This window comes from Natator depressus, chromosome 23, assembly GCF_965152275.1.
Source record: "Natator depressus isolate rNatDep1 chromosome 23, rNatDep2.hap1, whole genome shotgun sequence".
Lineage (NCBI taxonomy): Eukaryota > Metazoa > Chordata > Testudines > Cheloniidae > Natator > Natator depressus.
Genome location: NC_134256.1, coordinates 19,377,600 through 19,396,612, shown reverse-complemented (window position 1 = coordinate 19,396,612; position 19,013 = coordinate 19,377,600). Strand labels below are relative to the sequence as shown.

Here is a 19,013-nt window from a genome sequence, read left to right as displayed (position 1 = left end):
ATCCGCTGTGAGGGTTGGCTCCCAGCCCTCCCAGCAAAGAACCCAGGGAATGAATGGACCCTAGAGACTGGACTCTGTGTGGTGGGAGTTCGTGGCAGTTTTCAAAAGTGTTCTTCCTTGTGGGGTGGCCCCAGTCTTGGGGGATCTCATGGTATATAGGGTCCCAAGAACGAGGGAGCTGAGGCGCGGTGTCTGTGGGGCTGGGAGCCCAGCTGCAGGAGGGGATGTGGTTTGCTGGGCGTTGCAGGGAGCTGGCTTTGCTCTGACCGCGGTAGATTTGGGCTGGAGATTGCAGAGAAACCAGGTGATGGGGAAGAAAGGGGCCGAGCGCATCACGGGCTTCCTGGGGCTGCAGCCCCCGGCGCAGTTCCTCATTCCGCTTGCACTCGGGCCTCAGGCTGAGTGGAGCTGGACACTGGGGTGTTGGTGGCAGCGCTGGGGGGCCTCCCACTGCCCCATCATGGTGTCTGCTCTCACCGTCATCCTCCTCAGTGAGTATCGGAGACAGCCAGGGCGTGTGGCCATGGGGGGCGTGGGGGATCTGAGACCAGGGCGTGTGGCCATGGTGGGGATCTGAGACCCCAGGGTGTAGGATCCAGTTGCTCTGCGATGTGACCCCTTAACACTACTTTTCTCTCCAGGCTGCTGGCTGGCGGGGCACAGAGTGGTGTGGGGAGGTGAGTATCAATCTGTGGGGAGGGTGGTAACATCAAGGATGGGGGAGGGGATGCGTGTGGTGGGGAAAAGAGGAATCGAGCCCTGAACCTTCCCCAAAACACAACCCAAACTCGCCCTGTGAAGACCCGTCACAGTTCTCTTGTGCCCCGACCCCACGGAGTAACTAGGAGCCGAATCTGGCTCCCAGGCTCTGACAAAGAAGCCAGGATTTGAACCGTTCACTGGTTCAAAGTTCTGCCCCTCCCAGGCTGTGAGGATCGGCGGGGGGGACACCTGGATTTATTTCAGCTCATACAAACGCTAACAGGGCCCGTCCGTGGGCTCTAGATCCCCTCGGGGAACCGAAAGGTTCCCGGTCAGAGCAGCCATGGGGGAGAACCCCCCAGATCCACCCCTGCCCCGAGATCCACCCCCAACCGCTTCCTACCCTGCACTCACAGCCCCCTGTTCCCAAGGCCTGGGGGAAGGTGGGTCTTGTGTGACTCCTGCCAGTCACAGACTCTATTTCCAACCCCAAGGCGTGGGGCAGAGCTGCAAGGGGCCTACTGGTCAGGCTCCCTGGCTGGCCTTAGGTGGGGCCGGGGGGACAGGTGATCTCTCATGCAGCCGGGTCCTGAGCTACGTATGGGTGAATCCCCTGTCCCCAAGCCCCATGGGCAGGCAGTGCCATCCCTGGTAGGGGACAGACTCCCAGAGAAGCTGAATGACAGATGAACTGAACTGGGGTGGGAGGGAGGCAGGGGTGGGGTGTCTCCCTTGTTTAACGCCTGTCTCTTGTTGAAAGCAGGGCGACAATTTCTCACGCCCACCGTCTGGCCCAGCACGGTGGTGGCGCTCGGGGGAAGCATCACCATCCGTTGTGAGGGTCGGTACCCGGGCATGAAGCAGAGAGGACGCCCGGCCGGGGAGCTGCAGAGCAGGGGGGGCCTTTCCCAGCCAACATATGAGTTAGGGGGTGACAGGCGGAGCTGAAGGTTATAAACCTCAGTGTGTAGTAGAGACTTTTACAGTCCCCTACAAGTCAGGGGTGGGGCAGTGCACAGAACCCAGGAGTCCTGGACCCCATCCCTCCTGCTGTCACCCCACTCCCTTCCCAGATCTGGGGAGAGAACCTGGCTCCCAGCCCTCCCAGCAGAGAAGCCAGGGAGTGAACGGACCCTGGAGACTGGCCTGGCCTGTCTCCTGCTAGGAGAGTCTCATGCTGTTAGCCCAGGGCTCAGAGGAAACTGGGCCCCTGTGGAAAGGCATCCAGGAGCCCGTCCCCAGGGCTGCCAGGTCTGACCCACCACAGAGGCCGCGTGGTGAGGACGGGCCCCAGGACTGGCTGACGGGGCCTGCGTCTCATGGCCTGTCTGCTTCCCCCTGCAGAGCCCAGCTACCCCAAACCCAGCATCTCCCTGAGCCCCAGCGGGGGGGTCTCCCTGGGGGGAGCCGTGTCCGTCTGGTGTCGGGGGCAGCACCGGGACATGCGGTTCGTGCTGAATAAAGAGGGACGCCATTTCCAAACTGTGGATCCGAAGGGGTTTGAGGCTGTGTTTCCCATCAGCAACGTGAGCTGGGAGGACGGCGGGAGCTACAGCTGCTCCTATCACAGCAGATCAAAGCCGTCCGCCGCATCGTCCCCCAGCGACCCCGTGGAGCTGGTGGTGAGAGGTGAGGGGCCCGGCTCGGCATCCCCATTCCCAGCCCCAGCCAGACCCTCACAGGTGCTAATGGGACGCTCAGGGCCAGGCTCTGCCCTGAGGCCTGACGGGATGCCTGTCATAGAATCATAGATTATCAGGGTTGGAAGGGACCTCAGGAGGTATCTAGTCCAACCCCCTGCTCAAAGCAGGACCAATCCGCAATTTTTGCCCCAGATTCCAAAATGGCCCCCTCAAGGATTGAACTCATAACCTTAGGTTTAGCAGGCCACTGCTCAAACCACTGAGCTATCCCTCCCCCGTGGAGCAGCAACCCCTCGAGACTCGGGGCAGGGAGGTGACTTTAATGCTGCCCCTTGTGGGTAGGAGCCGTGAGTCGCTATTTAATCCTGTGATCCCCTCCGCTCTGTTCTCCAGGCCCTGCCCCAGGCAGTGCCCCGGCCGGAGCTGAATGAGGCAGGGCCTGCAGGGGAAGTGGTGGCTTCACAGTGGACACGGTGCTGGGCTGGGACCCAGGAGATCTGGCCCAGCTCCTGGCGCGGCCACAGACTTTGTGTGATGGGAGCATGTCATGATTTTCAAAAGTGTCCTTCAAAAGGGCCTCAATCTTGGGGGACCTCAGGCCAAGCGCCAGAAACCGAGATGCCCACAGTTAGTGGAGACTTCTGCAAATGCTGGCCTCAATAGCGCTGGATCCCTTGTGTTGGGGGAGCAGGTAGGGCCCCTGCCATGTTCAGGGCCCCTTTGTGCCAGGCGCTGCATAAACACAGAGTGAAGAAAGGGTCCCTGCCCCTGGGAGCTCACTAACCAAGTGAATCTGTCTGTGCCTCAGTTTCCCCTTGTGTAGAATGGGGATAATGACACCTCCCTGCCTCCCGGGGGGCTGGCAGGGTGACTCCCTTCCTGTGTGGGGCTCAGGCCCTGTCGTGCTGGGCCCCGGAGACAAGCCCGTGAGTCGCTGGGTGTATGCAGATGCAGTGAACGAGGCAGGGGCCACAAACGGGCATAGGAGGATCCCAAGCAGTAGGGAGCCGTGGCTTGGTGTCTGTGGGGCCAGGAGCCCAGCTCGCAGGGCCGGGATTCTCGGTGGGGGGACTCTGGGATCTGGAAGAGAATCTCTGCCCGGGGCCCTGGATCTGCCCGTGGCTGGGGCCTGCCAGGGAGGCTGCGGCTGGGTGGGTGCCCGGGTCTTCTTCTCACAGCTTGTCTCCTGTGCGCAGATCCCAGCCTGCCCAGACCCTCCATCTCTCTGAGCCCCACTGGGGTCACCACCCCAGGGGCAAACGTCACCATCCGGTGTGAGGGGCAGCGCCGGGACGTGAGGTTCTTCCTGCACAAGGCTGGAGACCTGAACCCGCCGCGAGACATGGACCCTGCTGGGGACGGGGCCGAGTTCCACATCCCCACCGTGGGCCGGCAGCATGGAGGGAACTACAGCTGCAGCTACCGGCCCCCATCAGAGCCCTTCGTCTCCTCGGACCCCAGCGACCCCGTGGAGCTGGTGGTAGCAGGTGAGGGGCCCGGCTCCACGTCCCTGATCCCAGGCTCACACCCAGCCAGATCCCTCTGGGCTTCGCACTGATGGGACGCTCAGAACCAGGGTCTGCCCTGAGCCCTGGGCCCAGCAGAGGGGACACCCAGCTGTGGAGCCGGGATGGAGTCGCTTGGGGGTTCCCCAGCCGGGGGTGAGCAGCAGCCACTGGAGGTTCGGGCAGAGGGAGGGGGGATCCCTTCCCCCAGGGGGAGCTGCAGAGAAGGGGGCTTTTCCCAGGGGGATGTTCCCCCGTGTTGCTCCCGTTCTTGGGACCCAAAGAGGAGGTTGGGTCCTGGGTCCAGGGTAGGGGGCAATTACTGTGGAAACAGGTCGTGGTGTTCAGGGGTGGGTGGGGCTGAGACATCAGGGGGAGGGTGAACCCCGGACCCACAGCTCCCCCTATGCCTCCTGCTCTGCAGGTCGCAGCCGGGAATTTGCTGGGGGATCCCAGGGGAGGGACAGGATCTGGGGGCCTGGGCTGTGAAATTGGGCCCAGAGTCCTGGGGCAATAACCCCCCATTATTGGGCCACAAGACATTCCCCTGGCAATAGGAGTGAGCATTAGCCAGAATTTCCTTGGTTCTTGCTTCCCCTCCCCCCACTGGGGGTCTCAGGGGACCCCTGACCCTCTCCCCAATAGATGTTCTGCCGCCTCTGTCTGCGCCCTGGTCCCCAGGGCCCTGGGCACCGCCCGAGTGTGGGGGGCAGCGGGTGACGTCCCAGCCTCCCCCCGCGCGCTGCCTGGCTGTGTTTGGCAGTAGCCAAGATACCCCGGGGATGGGCTCACTGCGCAGCAGACAGGCCGGGGCAGAGGCACCTGTGGGGGTGGACAGAGGGGTTCTATGGGGACAGGGAGCTGGGGTGGTTCCCTGCTGTGGGGGGCTAAGACCCTGAGGCTCTGATTGTCCCCATCCCCTGGCGTGGTCCTGGGGTGCCGGGTGTCTCGGGGGCAGTTCGTCCACCCGGGAGCCCCCTTCACCGGGGAAGCCGAGGCTCAGCCCCCTGGGGCAGCAGGACATGGCCTCACCTGAGGGGTCTGGCCCTGGGGAGATCTCAGAGCTGCAGCACCTGGGAGACCCCCAGAGGGGGGCTGAGCTGGACCTGCTGGATGGGGTGTTGGGGGCTCCACTCCTGGGGCAGAGCTAGCTGCTGATCTCCCCATCTGAGCTGCCAAGTGACTCTCCCCTTCCCTCTGCAGCAGCCCCTCCCGGGACACCAGGATTTCACCGATGCCAACATCGCGTGCCTGGCGCTGAGCGCCACGGTCCTGCTCATCATGGGACTAATCCTGACTGAGGCCTATTACAGCCGCCCGAGGGAGGTGCCCTAGGTGAGGTGACCCCCTCTTCTGAATATGCTTTATGCAAAAGTTTTCTTGTCAGGTATCATTACAAAGCTTATAATCTACTGAGTGTGGTCATCCTATTTGTAGGAATGTATCGTTCTTGTATCTGAAACTAGGAATATGAAATATAACTCCGAGGTCCTCTTGTAATTATGCAAAGTGTGGCCATTAATGGTGGTTTGGAATCTTGATGGCTCCCATTCACCAGGACAATTGGTTGTAAACGGCTCTGTTTACTTGTGAGACTTCCTGTATAGCTGTGTGCCAGCAAGCGGGTAATGAAGTCTCACAGGATATGTGATCATGTCACCTGAACTGAAATCCATCTTTAACCGGATGCTTTTCCATTTTGAAGGAGACAAAGGATTCCTGCCTTCTGCCAAAGCTATTAAAGGAACAGAACAAAGCGGTTCTCAGTCATGTTGAATCCCCTGCTTTTCAACCAAGATATCTGCTGCAATTAACAAGGACTGTACCAGGGAAAGGATTAGGCCCAGACTAGGAAGGAGTCTAGTCTGGGAAAGAAACTTATTGGAACATCTCTGAGGGTGAGATTTGCCTTTATTCAGTTTCTTAAATGTATTAGGCTTTGACTTGCGTGTTTGGTTTTATTTTGCTTGGTATCTTACTTTGTTCTGTCTGTTATTACTTGAAACCACTTAAATCCGACTTTTTATACTTAATAAAATCATTTTTATGTATTAATTGACCCAGAGTAAGTGATTAATATCTGGGGGAGCAAATAGCTGTGTGTATCTCTGTATCAGTGTTATAGACAGTCATAAATATAAAGGGAAGGGTAACCACCTTTCTGCATACAGTGCTATAAAATCCCTCCTGGCCAGAGGCAAAGTCCTTTTACCTGTAAAGGGTTAAGAAGCTAATATAACCTTGCTTGCACCTGGCGGGTCTGGCTCAAACCAGACCGGGCACTGAAGTCTTAAGCTGGCAGGGAAAAGAGACTCAGAATTAGTCAAAGCATATCAGCAGATAGGCTCCCCCAAGAAGGTCAGAGCTGGGGGGGGCGGGGGGTAGGATTGTTGGGCATGTGAGGAGCGAGGGGGGAGCAGCACCCCCCAGTACTCCCTGGGCTGCCACTTCTACCCCCAGCAGCCTCCCCTCTCACTGCCCCCCCTCCACATCCCTCCGCAGCTCCAGCCCCCTCACCCTCAGGGTCCCCCATTTTCTTTTTAGTCCCCTCAGTCTCCCCTCACAGCCCCTGTGCTGCAAATTCCCTGCCCAATAAGGGCCCCAACCCCACAGTCACCTCTCTCCCTGCCCCTTCCAAGGGGGGCAGCAAGCTGGGAGATTGGGGGGGGGGTCAGGTGGGGGGGGTCAGGTGGGGGGGGAATGATCCTGCTTCACAATGAATCTGCTGCTCGTCTCCCTCCTGCTCTGGGGGCCGGGGACAAAGGCTCCCAAGGGGTCTGGTGAGCAGGGGAGCCGGGGCCCTGGGACAGGGGCGCTGATTGAAGGAGGCTCATTGGGAGCCTTCGGCTGGGCAGCTGATGCACCTTTAATGCAGCCCCGGCCCAGCCCAGCGCTGTGTGCAAGCCCCAGAGGGGCGACACCGCGATGGTGACACCAGGAGTCCTGGCCCCAGCTCCACCCCCTGGCTTTAACCACTAGTCCCCACTCCGCTGCCAGAGCCCAGAAATGAGTCAAACCTTCCTGACCCCCAGCTTTCTGCTGTCCTCTAGCCATGGCGTATAAACAAAGCCTCTGTCACATCCCCCTCTTGGGGCCTGGACACATAACCACTGACAGTGTCTCCTCCAGCTCGGGGGACAGGGTCTCTGCGGGGGCATTAGAAGGTCTCTGGGTCTCTCCCGGTTGGTGAGCCGTTGGGGGCCTGGGATAGAATTTCTCTTTCTCTGATTTTTTTTTGAACCTGGTTGATTTAATTCACACGCTGAGAAAAGCCCCTTAGAACCAGGCATTACAGTGTAAACCCGTCATCACCGCTCAGCTAAGGCGCAAGGGGCAGAAAACCCAGGTCTTTCATATTGTGCCCGCTCTTAACATGGTGCCACGGCTTGTGTTGCAGGTGGGCAGGTTGGCAGACTGAGCGGGAAGGCTGCAGTCAAACGCTCCAACATCAGGGAATGCCACAAAGTTTCCCAAACACCCTTAACTCTGCCCCCTTGTGCACATGCATTACGGCGCCATCCTTTAATTTGGTGATCAAGTATTAATTTTATCTTCATGGGCCATGTCAAGGTTCCTTCCCCACTCTGAACTCTGGGGTACAGATGTGGGGACCCGCATGAAAGACCCCCCAAGCTTATTTCTACCAGCTTAGGTTAAAAACTTCCCCAAGGCACAAAATCCCTATTTGTTCTTGGACTAGGAATGCTGCCACCACCAAGCGCTTTAACCAAGAACCAGGGAAAAGGACCACTTGGAGTTCCTCTTCCCCCAGCAATTCCCCCGAGCCCTCACACCCCCTTTCCTGGGGAGGCTTGAGAATAAACAAGTTGAGCACAGACCAGCTTGGATTTCTTAGGACCCTAAAAACCCAATCAGATTCTTAAAAAACAGAACTTTATTAGAAGAACAAAACAAAGATAAAAGAAACACTCTGTAAGATTAGAATGGAAGAGAATCTCACAGGCAGTCAGATTCAAAACACAGAGAATCCCTCTAGGCAAAACCTTCAATTACAAAAAAGACACAAAAACAGGAATACACATTCCCTTCAGCACAGCAAATTTACAAGCCCAAACAAAGAAAACCTAATGCATTTTCTAGCTTGAATACTTACTAACTTTACAGGAGTGGAGGGCTTGCATCCTTGATCTGTTCCTGGCAAAGGTATCACACAGACAGAGAAAAGCCTTTCCCCTCCGCCTCGAGGTCTGAAAGTATCTTGCCCCCTTGTCATAAATATAAAGAGAAGGGTAAACACCTTTAAAATCCCTCCTGGCCAGAGGAAAAATCCTTTCACCTGTAAAGGGTTAAGAAGCTAGGATAACCTCGCTGGCACCTGACCCAAAATGACCAATGAGGAGACAAGATGCTTTCAAAAGCTGGGAGGAGGGAGAAAAACAAAGGGTCTGTGTCTGTCTGGGTGATGCTTTTGCCATGGACAGAACAGGAATGGAGTCTAAGGGTATGTCTACACTACGGAATTAGGTCGAATTTATAGAAGTCATTTTTTTAGAAATCGGTTTTATATATTCGAGTGTGTGTGTCCCCCCAGAAAATGCTCTAAGTGCATTAAGTGCATTAACTCGGCGGAGTGCTTCCACAGTACAGAGGCAAGCGTCGACTTCCGGAGCGTTGCACTGTGGGTAGCCATCCCACAGTTCCCACAGTCTCCGCCGCCCATTGGAATTCTGGGTTGAGATCCCAATGCCTGATGGGGCTAAAACATTGTCGCGGGTGGTTCTGGGTACATATCGTCAGGCCCCCGTTCCCTCCCTCCCTCCGTGAAAGCAAGGGCAGACAATCATTTCGCTCCTTTTTTCCTGAGTTACCTGTGCAGACGCCATACCATGGCAAGCATGGAGCCCGCTCAGCTCACTTTGGCAATTAGGAGCATTAAACACCACACGCATTATCCAGCAGTATATGCAGCACCAGAACCTGGCAGAGCGATACCGCACGAGGAGGCGATGTCAGCGCGGTCACGTGAGTGATGAGGACATGGACACAGATTTCTCTGAAAGCACGGGCCCTGCCAATGCATGCATCATGGTGCTATTGGGACAGGTTCATGCTGTGGAACGCCGATTCTGGGCTCGGGAAACAAGCACAGACTGGTGGGACCGCATAGTGTTGCAGGTCTGTGATGATTCCCAGTGGCTGCGAAACTTTCGCATGCGTAAGGGCACTTTCATGGAACTTTGTGACTCGCTTTCCCCTGCCCTGAAGCGCATGAATACCAAAATGAGAGCAGCCCTCACAGTTGAGAAGCGAGTGGCGATAGTCCTGTGGAAGCTTGCAACGCCAGACAGCTACCGGTCAGTTGGGAATCAATTTGGAGTGGGCAAATCTACAGTTGGGGCTGCTGTGATGCAAGTAGCCCACGCAATCAAAGATCTGCTGATATCAAGGGTAGTGACCCTGGGAAATGTGCAGGTCATAGTGGATGGCTTTGCTGCAATGGGATTCCCTAACTGTGGTGGGGCCATAGACGGAACCCATATCCCTATCTTGGCACCGGAGCACCAAGCCGGCGAGTACATAAACCGCAAGGGGTACTTTTCAATAGTGCTGCAAGCTCTGGTGGATCACAAGGGACATTTCACCAACATCAGCGTGGGATGGCCAGGAAAGGTACATGACGCTGGCATCTTCAGGAACTCTGGTCTGTTTCAAAAGCTGCAGGAAGGGACTTTATTCCCAGACCACAAAATTACCCTTGGGGATGTTGAAATGCCCATAGTTATCCTTGGGGACCCAGCCTACCCCTTAACGCCATGGCTCATGAAGCCGTACACAGGCAGCCTGGACAGTAGTCAGGAGCTGTTCAACTACAGGCTGAGCAAGTGCAGAATGGTGGTAGAATGTGCATTTGGATGTTTAAAGGCGCGCTGGCGCAGTTTACTGACTCGCTTAGACCTCAGCGAAACCAATATTCCCATTGTTATTACTGCTTGCTGTGTGCTCCACAATATCTGTGAGAGTAAGAGGGAGATGTTTATGGCGGGGTGGGAGGTTGAGGCAAATCGCCTGGCTGCTGGTTAAGCTCAGCCAGACACCAGGGCGGTTAGAAGAGCACAGGAGGGCGCGGTACGCATCAGAGAAGCTTTGAAAACCAGTTTCATGACTGGCTAGGCTACGGTGTGAAAGTTCTCTTTGTTTCTCCTTGATGAAACCCCCCGCCTCTTGGTTCACTCTACTTCCCTGTAAGCTAACCACCCTCCCCTCCTCCCTTCAATCATTGCTTGCAGAGGCAATAAAGTCATTGTTGCTTCACATTCATGCATTCTTTATTCATTCATCACACAAATAGGGGGATGACTACCAGGGTAGCCAGGGAGGGGTGGTGGAGGAGGGAAGGAAAATGCCACACAGCACTTTAAAAGTTTACAACTTTAAAATTTATTGAATGCCAGCCTTCTTTTTTTTGGGCAATCTTCTGTGGCGGAGTGGCTGGTTGGCCGGTGGCCCCCCCACCGCGTTCTTGGGCGCCTGGGTGTGGAGGCTATGGAACTGGGGGAGGAGGGCAGTTGGTTGCACAGGGGCTGTAGTGGCAGTCTGTGCTCCAGCTGCCTTTGGTGCAGCTCAACCATACACTGGAGCATACTGGTTTGGTCCTCCAGCAGCCTCAGCATTGAATCCTGCCTCCTCTCATCACGCTGCAGCCACATTTGAGCTTCAGCCCTCTCTTCAGCCCGCCACTTACTCTCTTCAGCCCGCCACCTCTCCTCCCGGTCATTTTGTGCTTTCCTGCACTATGACATTGTCTGCCTCCACGCATTCGTCTGTGCTCTGTCAGTGTGGGAGGACAGCATGAGCTCAGAGAACATTTCATCACGAGTGCGTTTTTTTTCTTTCTAATCTTCACTAGCCTCTGGGAAGGAGAAGATCCTGTGATCATTGAAACACATGCAGCTGGTGGAGGAAAAAAAAAGGGACAGCGGTATTTAAAAAGACACATTTTATAAAACAGTGGCTACACTTTTTCAGGGTAAACCTGGCTGTTAACATTACATACATAGCACATGTGCTTTCGTTACAAGGTCGCATTTTGCCTCCCCCCACCGCGTGGCTAGCCCCTCAACCCTCCCCCCTCCCCATGGCTAACAGTGGGGAACATTTCTGTTCAGCCACAGGCAAACCGCCCAACAGGAACGGGCTCCTGTGAGTGTCCCCTGAAGAAAAGCACCCTATTTCAACCAGGTGACCATGAATGATATCTCACTCTCCTGAGGATAACACAGAGAGATAAAGAACGGATGTTGTTTGAACGCCAGCAAACATACACTGCAATGCTTTGTTGTACAATGATTCCCAAGTACGTGTTACTGGCCTGGAGTGGTAAAGTGTCCTACCATGAAGGATGCAATAAGGCTGCCCTCCCCAGAAACCTTTTGCAAAGGCTTTGGGAGTACATCCAGGAGAGCCGCAAATGCCAGGGCAAAGTAATCCTTTCACATGCTTGCTTTTAAACCATGTACAGTCTTTTAAAAGGTACACTCTCCGGAGGTCCCTTCTCCGCCTGCCGGGTCCAGAAAGCAGCCTTGGGTGGGTTCGGGGGGTACTGGCTTCAGGTCCAGGGTGAGAAACAGTTCCCGGCTGTCGGGAAAACCGGTTTCTCCGCTTACCTGCTGTGAGCTATCTACAACCTCATCATCATCATCATCTTCTTCGTCTCCAAAACCTGCTTTCGTGTTGCCTCCATCTCCATTGAAGGAGTCAAACAACACGGCTGGGGTAGTGGTGGCTGAACCCCCTAAAATGGCATGCTGCTCATCATAGAAGCGGCATGTTTGGGGCTCTGACCTGGAGCGGCCATTCGCCTCTCTAGTTTTCTGGTAGGCTTGCCTCAGCTCCTTAAATTTCATGCAGCATTGCTTCGGGTCCCTGTTATGGCCTCTGTCCTTCATGCCCTGGGAGATTTTGACAAAGGTTTTGGCATTTCGAAAACTGGAACGGAGTTCTGATAGCACGGATTCCTCTCCCCATACAGCGATCAGATCCCGTACCTCCCGTTCGGTCCATGCTGGAGCTCTTTTGCGATTCTAGGACTCCATCATGGTCACCTCTGCTGATGAGCTCTGCATGGTCACCTGCAGCTTGCCACGCTGGCCAAACAGGAAATGAGATTCAAAAGTTTGCAGCTCTTTTCCTGTCTACCTGGCCAGTGCATCTGAGTTGAGAGTGCTGTCCAGAGCGGTCACAATGGAGCACTCTGGGATAGCTCCCGGAGGCCAATATCGTCGAATTGTGTCCACAGTACCCCAAATTCGACCCGGCAAGGCCGATTTAAGCGCTAATCCACTTGTCAGAGGTGGAGTAAGGAAATCGATTTTAAGAGCCCTTTAAGTCGAAATAAAGGGCTTCATCGTGTGGACGGGTGCAGGTTTACATCGATTTAACGCTGCTAAATTCGACCTAAAGTCCTAGTGTAGACCAGGGCTTAGAACTTAGTAAGTAATCTAGCTAGGTATGCGTTAGATTCTGATTTCTTTAAATGGCTGAGAAATTAAGTTGTGCTGCATAGAATGAATATTCCTGTCTGTGTGTCTTTTTGTAACTTAAGATTTTGCCCAGAGGAATTCTCTATGTTTTGAATCTAATTACCCTGTAAGGTATTTACCATCCTGATTTTACAGAGGTGATTCTTTTTTACTTTTTCCTTCTATTAAAATCCTTCTTTTCAGAAACTGAATGCTTTTGTCATTGTTCTAAGATCCAAGGGTTTGGGTCTGTGGTCACCTATGCAAATTGGTGAGGATTTTTACCAAACCTTCCCCAGGAAGTGGGGTGCAAGGGTTGGGAGGATTTTGGGGGGAAAGACGTGTCCAAACTACGTTTTCCCAATAAACCCAGATAAACGTTTGGTGGTGGCAGTGGAAGTCCAAGGGCAAAGGGTAAAATAGTTTGTACCTTGGAGAAGTTTTAACCTAAGCTGGTGAAAGTAAGCTTGGGAGGTTTTCATGCAGGTCCCCACATCTGTACCCTAGAGTTCAGAGTGGGGAAGGAACCCTGACACCCCTCATTGGTCATTTTGGGTCAGGTGCCAGCGAGGTTACCTGAGCTACTTAACCCTTTACAGGTGAAAGGGTTTTGCCTCTGGCCAGGAGGGATTTTATAGCACTGTGTACAGAAAGGTGGGGACCCTTCCCTTGATATTTAGGACAGGCCACCACCCATGTTTGAACCCAGAATGTAAGAAAGGACGGGTGTGGGGGAATCTGCATGGAAATCGTGGTCAGTGGCAGATTGAAGACCAGAGCCCGTGCTCTCCTGGCTCCCAGCCTGGTGCACCTTCCGCAAGGCTGCAGGGTACATGGAGGGAGAACTGTCCCCCCTCCCCACAGAGACACAGACAAGCTGGGAGCTGCATGACACTTGGCCAGGCCGATGGGCCCAGGCTTGGGTTTTGCAGGCGCCTCTGCTTACTTTGGCCGCACTAGATTTCCCCTGCAGATTAGAGACAACGTGTGATGGACACAGGAAGAGACGAGACATCGTCGGCTTCCTGTAGCTGGAGACACCAGCTGAGTTTGTTATTTGGGGCTGGGTGGAGCTGGGCTCTAGGGCGTTGGTGGCAGTGCTGAGGGGCCTCTCGCTGCGTCCATCATGCCATCTGCTCTCACCGTCCTCTTCCTCGGTGAGTGTCAGAGAAAGCCAGTGCACGTGCCCACTGAACCGATTTCTCCTTCCGCAGCTGATGGAGATAAAACGCAATTGGCCTCTAGGTCGCCTCGGCCTCTCCTTGCCCTGCCCCAGCCACCTGGCAGATGGATCCGCACCGTTGCCCTGCTGAGGGGTGGGGGACCCCCGGGGCTCTTGTGTCGCTAGCCCAGCTCTCTCGCTCTTGGATTTGGGGAAAAAGCATCCAGGAGACTCTCTCCCTGCAGCCCCCTGTAGCGGCCTCGTCACTGGGGCCGGGCTGTGGGGACAGGGAACAGTGACCGTGCCGGGGTCTGTGTCTCATGGCCTGTCTCCTCCTGCCTGCAGAGCCCAGCTACCCCAAACCCAACATCTCCCTGCACCCAGGTGGGGGGTCGCCCCGGGGGGAGCCGTGACTGTCTGGTGTGAGTGTGGGTGTCAGGGAGCGAGGGTCCTTCTGTATAAAGCTGGAGACCCAGAAGCACGACAGGGCAAAGACCCCCCAGAGGATGTGGCTCAATTTTCCATCCACAATGTGAGCCAGAGAGATGCAGGGAGCTGCAGCTGCCGATATAGCATCAAATCCGACCTGTCCGTCTGGTCAGAGCCCAGCGACGCCATGGAGCTGGTAGTAGCAGGTGAGGGGCCCGGCTCAGCATCCCCGCTCCCAGCCCCACACCCAGCTGGATACTCAGAGGGGCTCAGCCCCAATGGGACGCTCAGAGCCAGGCTCTGCCCTGAGCTGTGGATCCAGCAGAGGGGACACCCGGCTGGGGAGCGGGGATGGAGTCACTGCGGGGTTCCCCAGCCAGGGGGAGCAGAAGCTGCTGGAGATTCAGGGCAGAGGAAGGGGGGATTCCTGCCCCCAGGGAGGCTGCAGAACAGGGGGCCTTTCCCAGGGGGATGTTCCCCCAGCTGACCCCGCTCTGGGGACTCACAGAGGAGTCACGGCCCAGAGGATGCCCAGCTGGCTCCAGCCCCAGCGCTGAATTCACTCCCCACCAGCCTGGACAATTAAACCCATAACAAACGCCTGGTCGTGGGGCGAGGGGTCCAGTCTCTGAGTCACTGTTTCAGCCCCTTCCCACCAGGGCCTAGGTGCTGGTTCCATCCCTCCGCAGCCCCAGCCCACGCTCGATTTCATCCCACAACGGGAACCGACCCAGCTGGGTGGGTGCAGCCGGATCCCCCCATGACGGAGCCGGAGGGAGAAGGTGAGCAGGAGAAATGGAACAATTCATCCCCCAGGGAACAGGGCTCCCCGCTCTGACACCCATGGGGCCAGTCGGGCTGTTTGGAGGGGGATGGTCCCTGCAGACAGAGCTGATGGGTTCATTTCTTCTATATAGAGGGTGATGGACAGATCCATGGGCACGGACGGCCACGGGTCGGTGGGAATATGAGTCTGTGGGAAAGTAGGGAGGTGGACAGATGGGAGTGTGTTTGGTGAGGGATAGAAAGATGGACTAAAACCTTGTCTACATGAAAACTGGACCTGAAATGATGACTCCCTTGTGGTTCCCAACCCCCGCCCCCAAACGGTGATCTCAGAGCAAGTCTGGGCTGTCGGATTAGCCGCCCCCCCCCGGTTTGATACAGCCCCGTTTGGCAGACGATCTCCCCTTTAGCTCTATAGACACAGGGACGTTCCTCCTCCCAAATAGGAACAGCCGCACCGAGACCGGCTCCGCAATGACTCCAGGTGTGAATGGCACCTCCTGGCCTGCCTCTGCTAGAGACAAACAGGAGGAAGTGAGTGTCCCCACCAACAAGGGAACAGGGCGGGGGGTCCCCATTCTCCACCAGCTAAAATCCATCCCTCCTATCCCTGGGAATGACAGTGAAGATCGATGCTGAGTCAGCAGCTGGGGGGAGATCGCTGAGTCGCTGTTTCTTCCCCTCCCCAGGCCCTGGTGTACGCTGGTTCTGTGCCCGCAGAGGGAACCGCCCTGATCCAGCCTGGAACGGCGCCGGCTCCCACCCGCCCGAGCAGCGCAGGGCCAGGTACCAGGGCCGGGGCGGGAATCACCGTCCAGCCAGCCCTGGAAACAGCCTTGTGGTGCCCAGGGGCAGGGGCTGGTTGCAGGGAATGACGGGGGAGTGAATCTGGGTGGGTGAGGCCCAGACACCACAGGGAGGGGCTCATTGACATGGGGGGAAGGTAAACAGACCCACTGCCCCTCGCCCACTGCCAGGCCCTCAGCTCCCCGGACGCCTGCTGCCCTGCAGGTCACTGCCTGGGAGCTGTGGGGGGATCCCAGGGGAGGGACGGGGCTGTGGGGGCTGGGCCCTGCTGGGTGCACAGGGGCTGGGGCAATGAGCCCCCTCCCTGGGCCCCATGATCTCCCCCTGGCAACAGGGGTGACCATTATCCAGAATTCCCTCTGCTCTTGCTTGCCCTCCCCCACGGGGGTCCGAGGGGACCCCCGACCCATCCCCCACAGATGTTTTGCTGTCTCTGGCTGCTCCCTGGGCACCACGGGGTGGGGGGAGCAGCGGGTGACGTCCCAGCCCCCCCCCCGGGCGCCCTGCCTGGCTGTGTTTGGCAGCAGCCGAGATACCCCGGGGATGGGCTCACTGCGCAGCAGACAGGCCGGGGCAGAGCCACCTGTGGGAGTGGACTGAGGGGTCCTACCGGGACAGGGAGCTGGGGTGGTTCCCTGTCCCGGGGGGCCTGGGACCCTGTGTCTCTGACTGTCACAGTCCCCTGGCCAGGCCCTTGGGTGCCGGGTGGCTCAGGGGGGCAGTTCACCCATTCTCTTTGGCCCCCAACTGCTGATCTCCCCATCTGAGCCGCCGAGTGACTCTCCCCTTCCCCCCGCAGCAGCCCCCCTGGGATGCCCGGATTTCACTCACGCTGACATCGCCCACCTGGCGCTGAGCGTCATGGTCCTGCTCATCATGGGGCTGATCCTGGCTGAGGCCCGCTACAGCCGCCCGAGGGTGGTGTCCTAGGTGAGGTGACCCCCACTTCTGTGCCCCTTGCTGCCCCCAGGGGCTGGGTCTAGTGCGACACGGGCCCCTCTAACCTGCCATCTCTCTGCACCCCCAGGAGCCTGGATCCAGCCATGCAGAGAAGAAAATCTCCCCACAGGACGAGCTGCTCCCCCTTGGGGGGCTGAAATGCCGGCACAAAACCTCCTGCTCCCAAACACCCCTGCCTCGGTGAATCCCCCCCACAACAGCTCCTGACCTGACAGCAACACCCCAGGATTGAACCCCGAACCCCGCGATCACCAGCCCCTGCAGCACCGGTTAGAGGAACTGCCCCTGTGCTGGGCTCATTAGGCTCCCCGCGGAGCAGCCCCTGGACAGCGCCGGGTCCCACTCACTGGCCCTGCCAGGCCAGTCTCTGCCCAGGGCTGTCAGTGGAGAGCGGGGAGCCTGCGTCTTGCGTGGCACTAGAATAATGGAACTTATTGCCCCCCCCGGTTTCCATCCCCCTCCTCTCTCTTCAGCGGGGTCCCCCCTGCCCCTTTTCTCTCCCCCCTTTCTCCCTAGACCTTCCCCACCCTGTATTTCTCTTGTACAAACCCTCAGAGTTGCCCCCCAAATCTCCCCACCCCAGGGGGGGCTGTGATACCGGAGCCTCCCAATGTCCCCCCGTGGTGGGTTCAGCCGACGAAGGCGAGTGAGAAGTTCAAGCAGCCTCACGAGAACCTGGATGAATGAACGTTGGGGGGTGTGACGATGTGACGCAGCAGGGAGGGGGGAGTGTTGACCTGGGAATGTGCCCTGGGGACGGGAGACCTGAGAGCCTGTCACCTGAGCCAGGAGGGGGAGGGGGAGGTGACACCTCTGCCAGGAATGTGGACGGAGGCTGTGTTCCTGTTGTCCAATAAACCTTCTGTTTTACTGGCTGGCTGAGAGTCTCAGTGAATCCCAGGAAGAGGGGTGCAGGGCCTGGACTCCCCCACACTCCGTGACAACTGGTGGCAGCGGTGGGATCTACTGCACCCCGTGAACGGCGCTTCCTGCAGTAAGTGACTGGGGAACAGTAAAACGAAAGGGGATTGATGGGGACCAGGCGTGCTGAAGATTCAGAGAGAGACGGTTTCAGGGGGCGGTTAACCCCTGGGAGTGTGTGACCAGAGAGAAGGACTTTTGCAGTAACAGGGTCCCCCGGGGGATTGCAGCGAGCGGTCCCAGGGGCGGAGGAGTCTGCAGCTCGACCCTGGCAAAGAGGTGGTGACCTCAAGAAGGACTGGCACACTAGGGGCTTTTCCTGGAAACCGTGGACAGCTGCCCGGCCTGCGAGTGGCCAGCCGGGAGATGTACGCTAAACGCCTTAAGAGCGACCTGGTGGAGCTGTGCAGGCAGAGGGGGCTGCGCGTCGGGAGGTCCACCAAGGAACAGCTGATTGCCCAGCTGGAGGAGAGGGATCGCTTGGATGACCCGATCCCTGTCCCTGAGGGAAGCCGCCCGGCGGACGCAGCGTGGGCCCTGGGGCCTGACCAGGCTGGGAGGGGTCAGACTGCTGCCCAGGACACCCCGAGACCCTTCCTACCTATGCCTGGGGGAGGGGTTGTGGGAAGCCCAGCGAATACCGAGGGCCCCCTGACCCCAGCAGCCAGCAGGGGATCCTCCCAGCGGAGCTCCCCATCCCTGGAGCGGATGCGGCTGGAATGGGAGAGGGAGAGGAAAATGAGGGAGCTGGAGGATCATGAAAAACAACGTCAACATGAGGAGAAACAACGTCAACATGAGCAGGAGGAGAAGGAGAGGGAGCGTCAGGAGAAGGAGAGGGAACGTCAGGAGAAGGAGAGGGAACGTCAACATGAGCAGCAGGAGAAGGAGAAACAAAGACAGCATGAGCTGGAGCTGGCCAGGCTGAGGAGCAGTGGGGCCCCGGCTGCGGTGAGTGAGGGGGGACCCAAGACTGCAAGGAGCTTTGATAAGTGCTTCCTGGCCCAGCGGAAGGAGGGGGAGGACATAGATAGCTTCCTGACGGCCTTTGAGAATGCCTGCGAGCTGCACAGGGTTGACCCTGCAGACAGGCTCCAGTTCCTCACCCCCTTACTGGACCCCAAAGCCGTGGAGGTCTACAGCCGGATGACAGGGGCAGAGGCAGGGGACTATGAACTGTTCAAACAGGCCCTGCTCCGTGAGTTTGGGCTGACCCCCGAGATGTACCGGAGAAGGTTCCGGAGTCAGCGTAAAACGCCTGAGGTCACCTACCTACAACTGGTCAACAGGATGCAGGGATATGCCCGCAAGTGGACAGCGGGGGCCCAAACTAAAGAGGACCTGCTTGACCTGTTTGTACTGGAGCACCTGTATGAACAGTGCCCTTCCGACCTGAGGCTGTGGCTGGTGGACAAAAAGCTCGCGAACCCCCAGCATGCAGGGCAGCTGGCCGACGAGTTTGTGAACAGTCGGTCAGGGGGTAGCCGGGAGGAGTCCCAAAAGAACAGGCCCCCCCCGATGCAGAGAGAGAGTCACCATGGGGCCTCCCAGCGGGGAAATAGGGAGAACCCCCTCCAAAGGGGAACGCCTGGTGTCGGGCCCCTCCGACCCGTTCGAG

General features: G+C 57.3%; 1 protein-coding gene across 1 annotated transcript; it reads left to right on the top strand.

Annotated features, from left to right (window-relative positions):
* Positions 1-307: 307 nt before the first annotated feature.
* Positions 308-16,952, top strand: LOC141976883 (T-cell-interacting, activating receptor on myeloid cells protein 1-like). The gene is made up of 10 exons (XM_074938049.1): positions 308-491; positions 642-677; positions 1,466-1,543; positions 2,047-2,331; positions 3,542-3,832; positions 5,054-5,185; positions 5,556-5,748; positions 15,397-15,493; positions 16,314-16,444; positions 16,542-16,952. Exons 1-6 carry the CDS (start codon positions 308-310, stop codon positions 5,149-5,151), a joined length of 972 nt encoding a protein of 323 aa, XP_074794150.1. The 3' UTR covers positions 5,152-5,185; positions 5,556-5,748; positions 15,397-15,493; positions 16,314-16,444; positions 16,542-16,952.
* Positions 16,953-19,013: the final 2,061 nt, after the last annotated feature.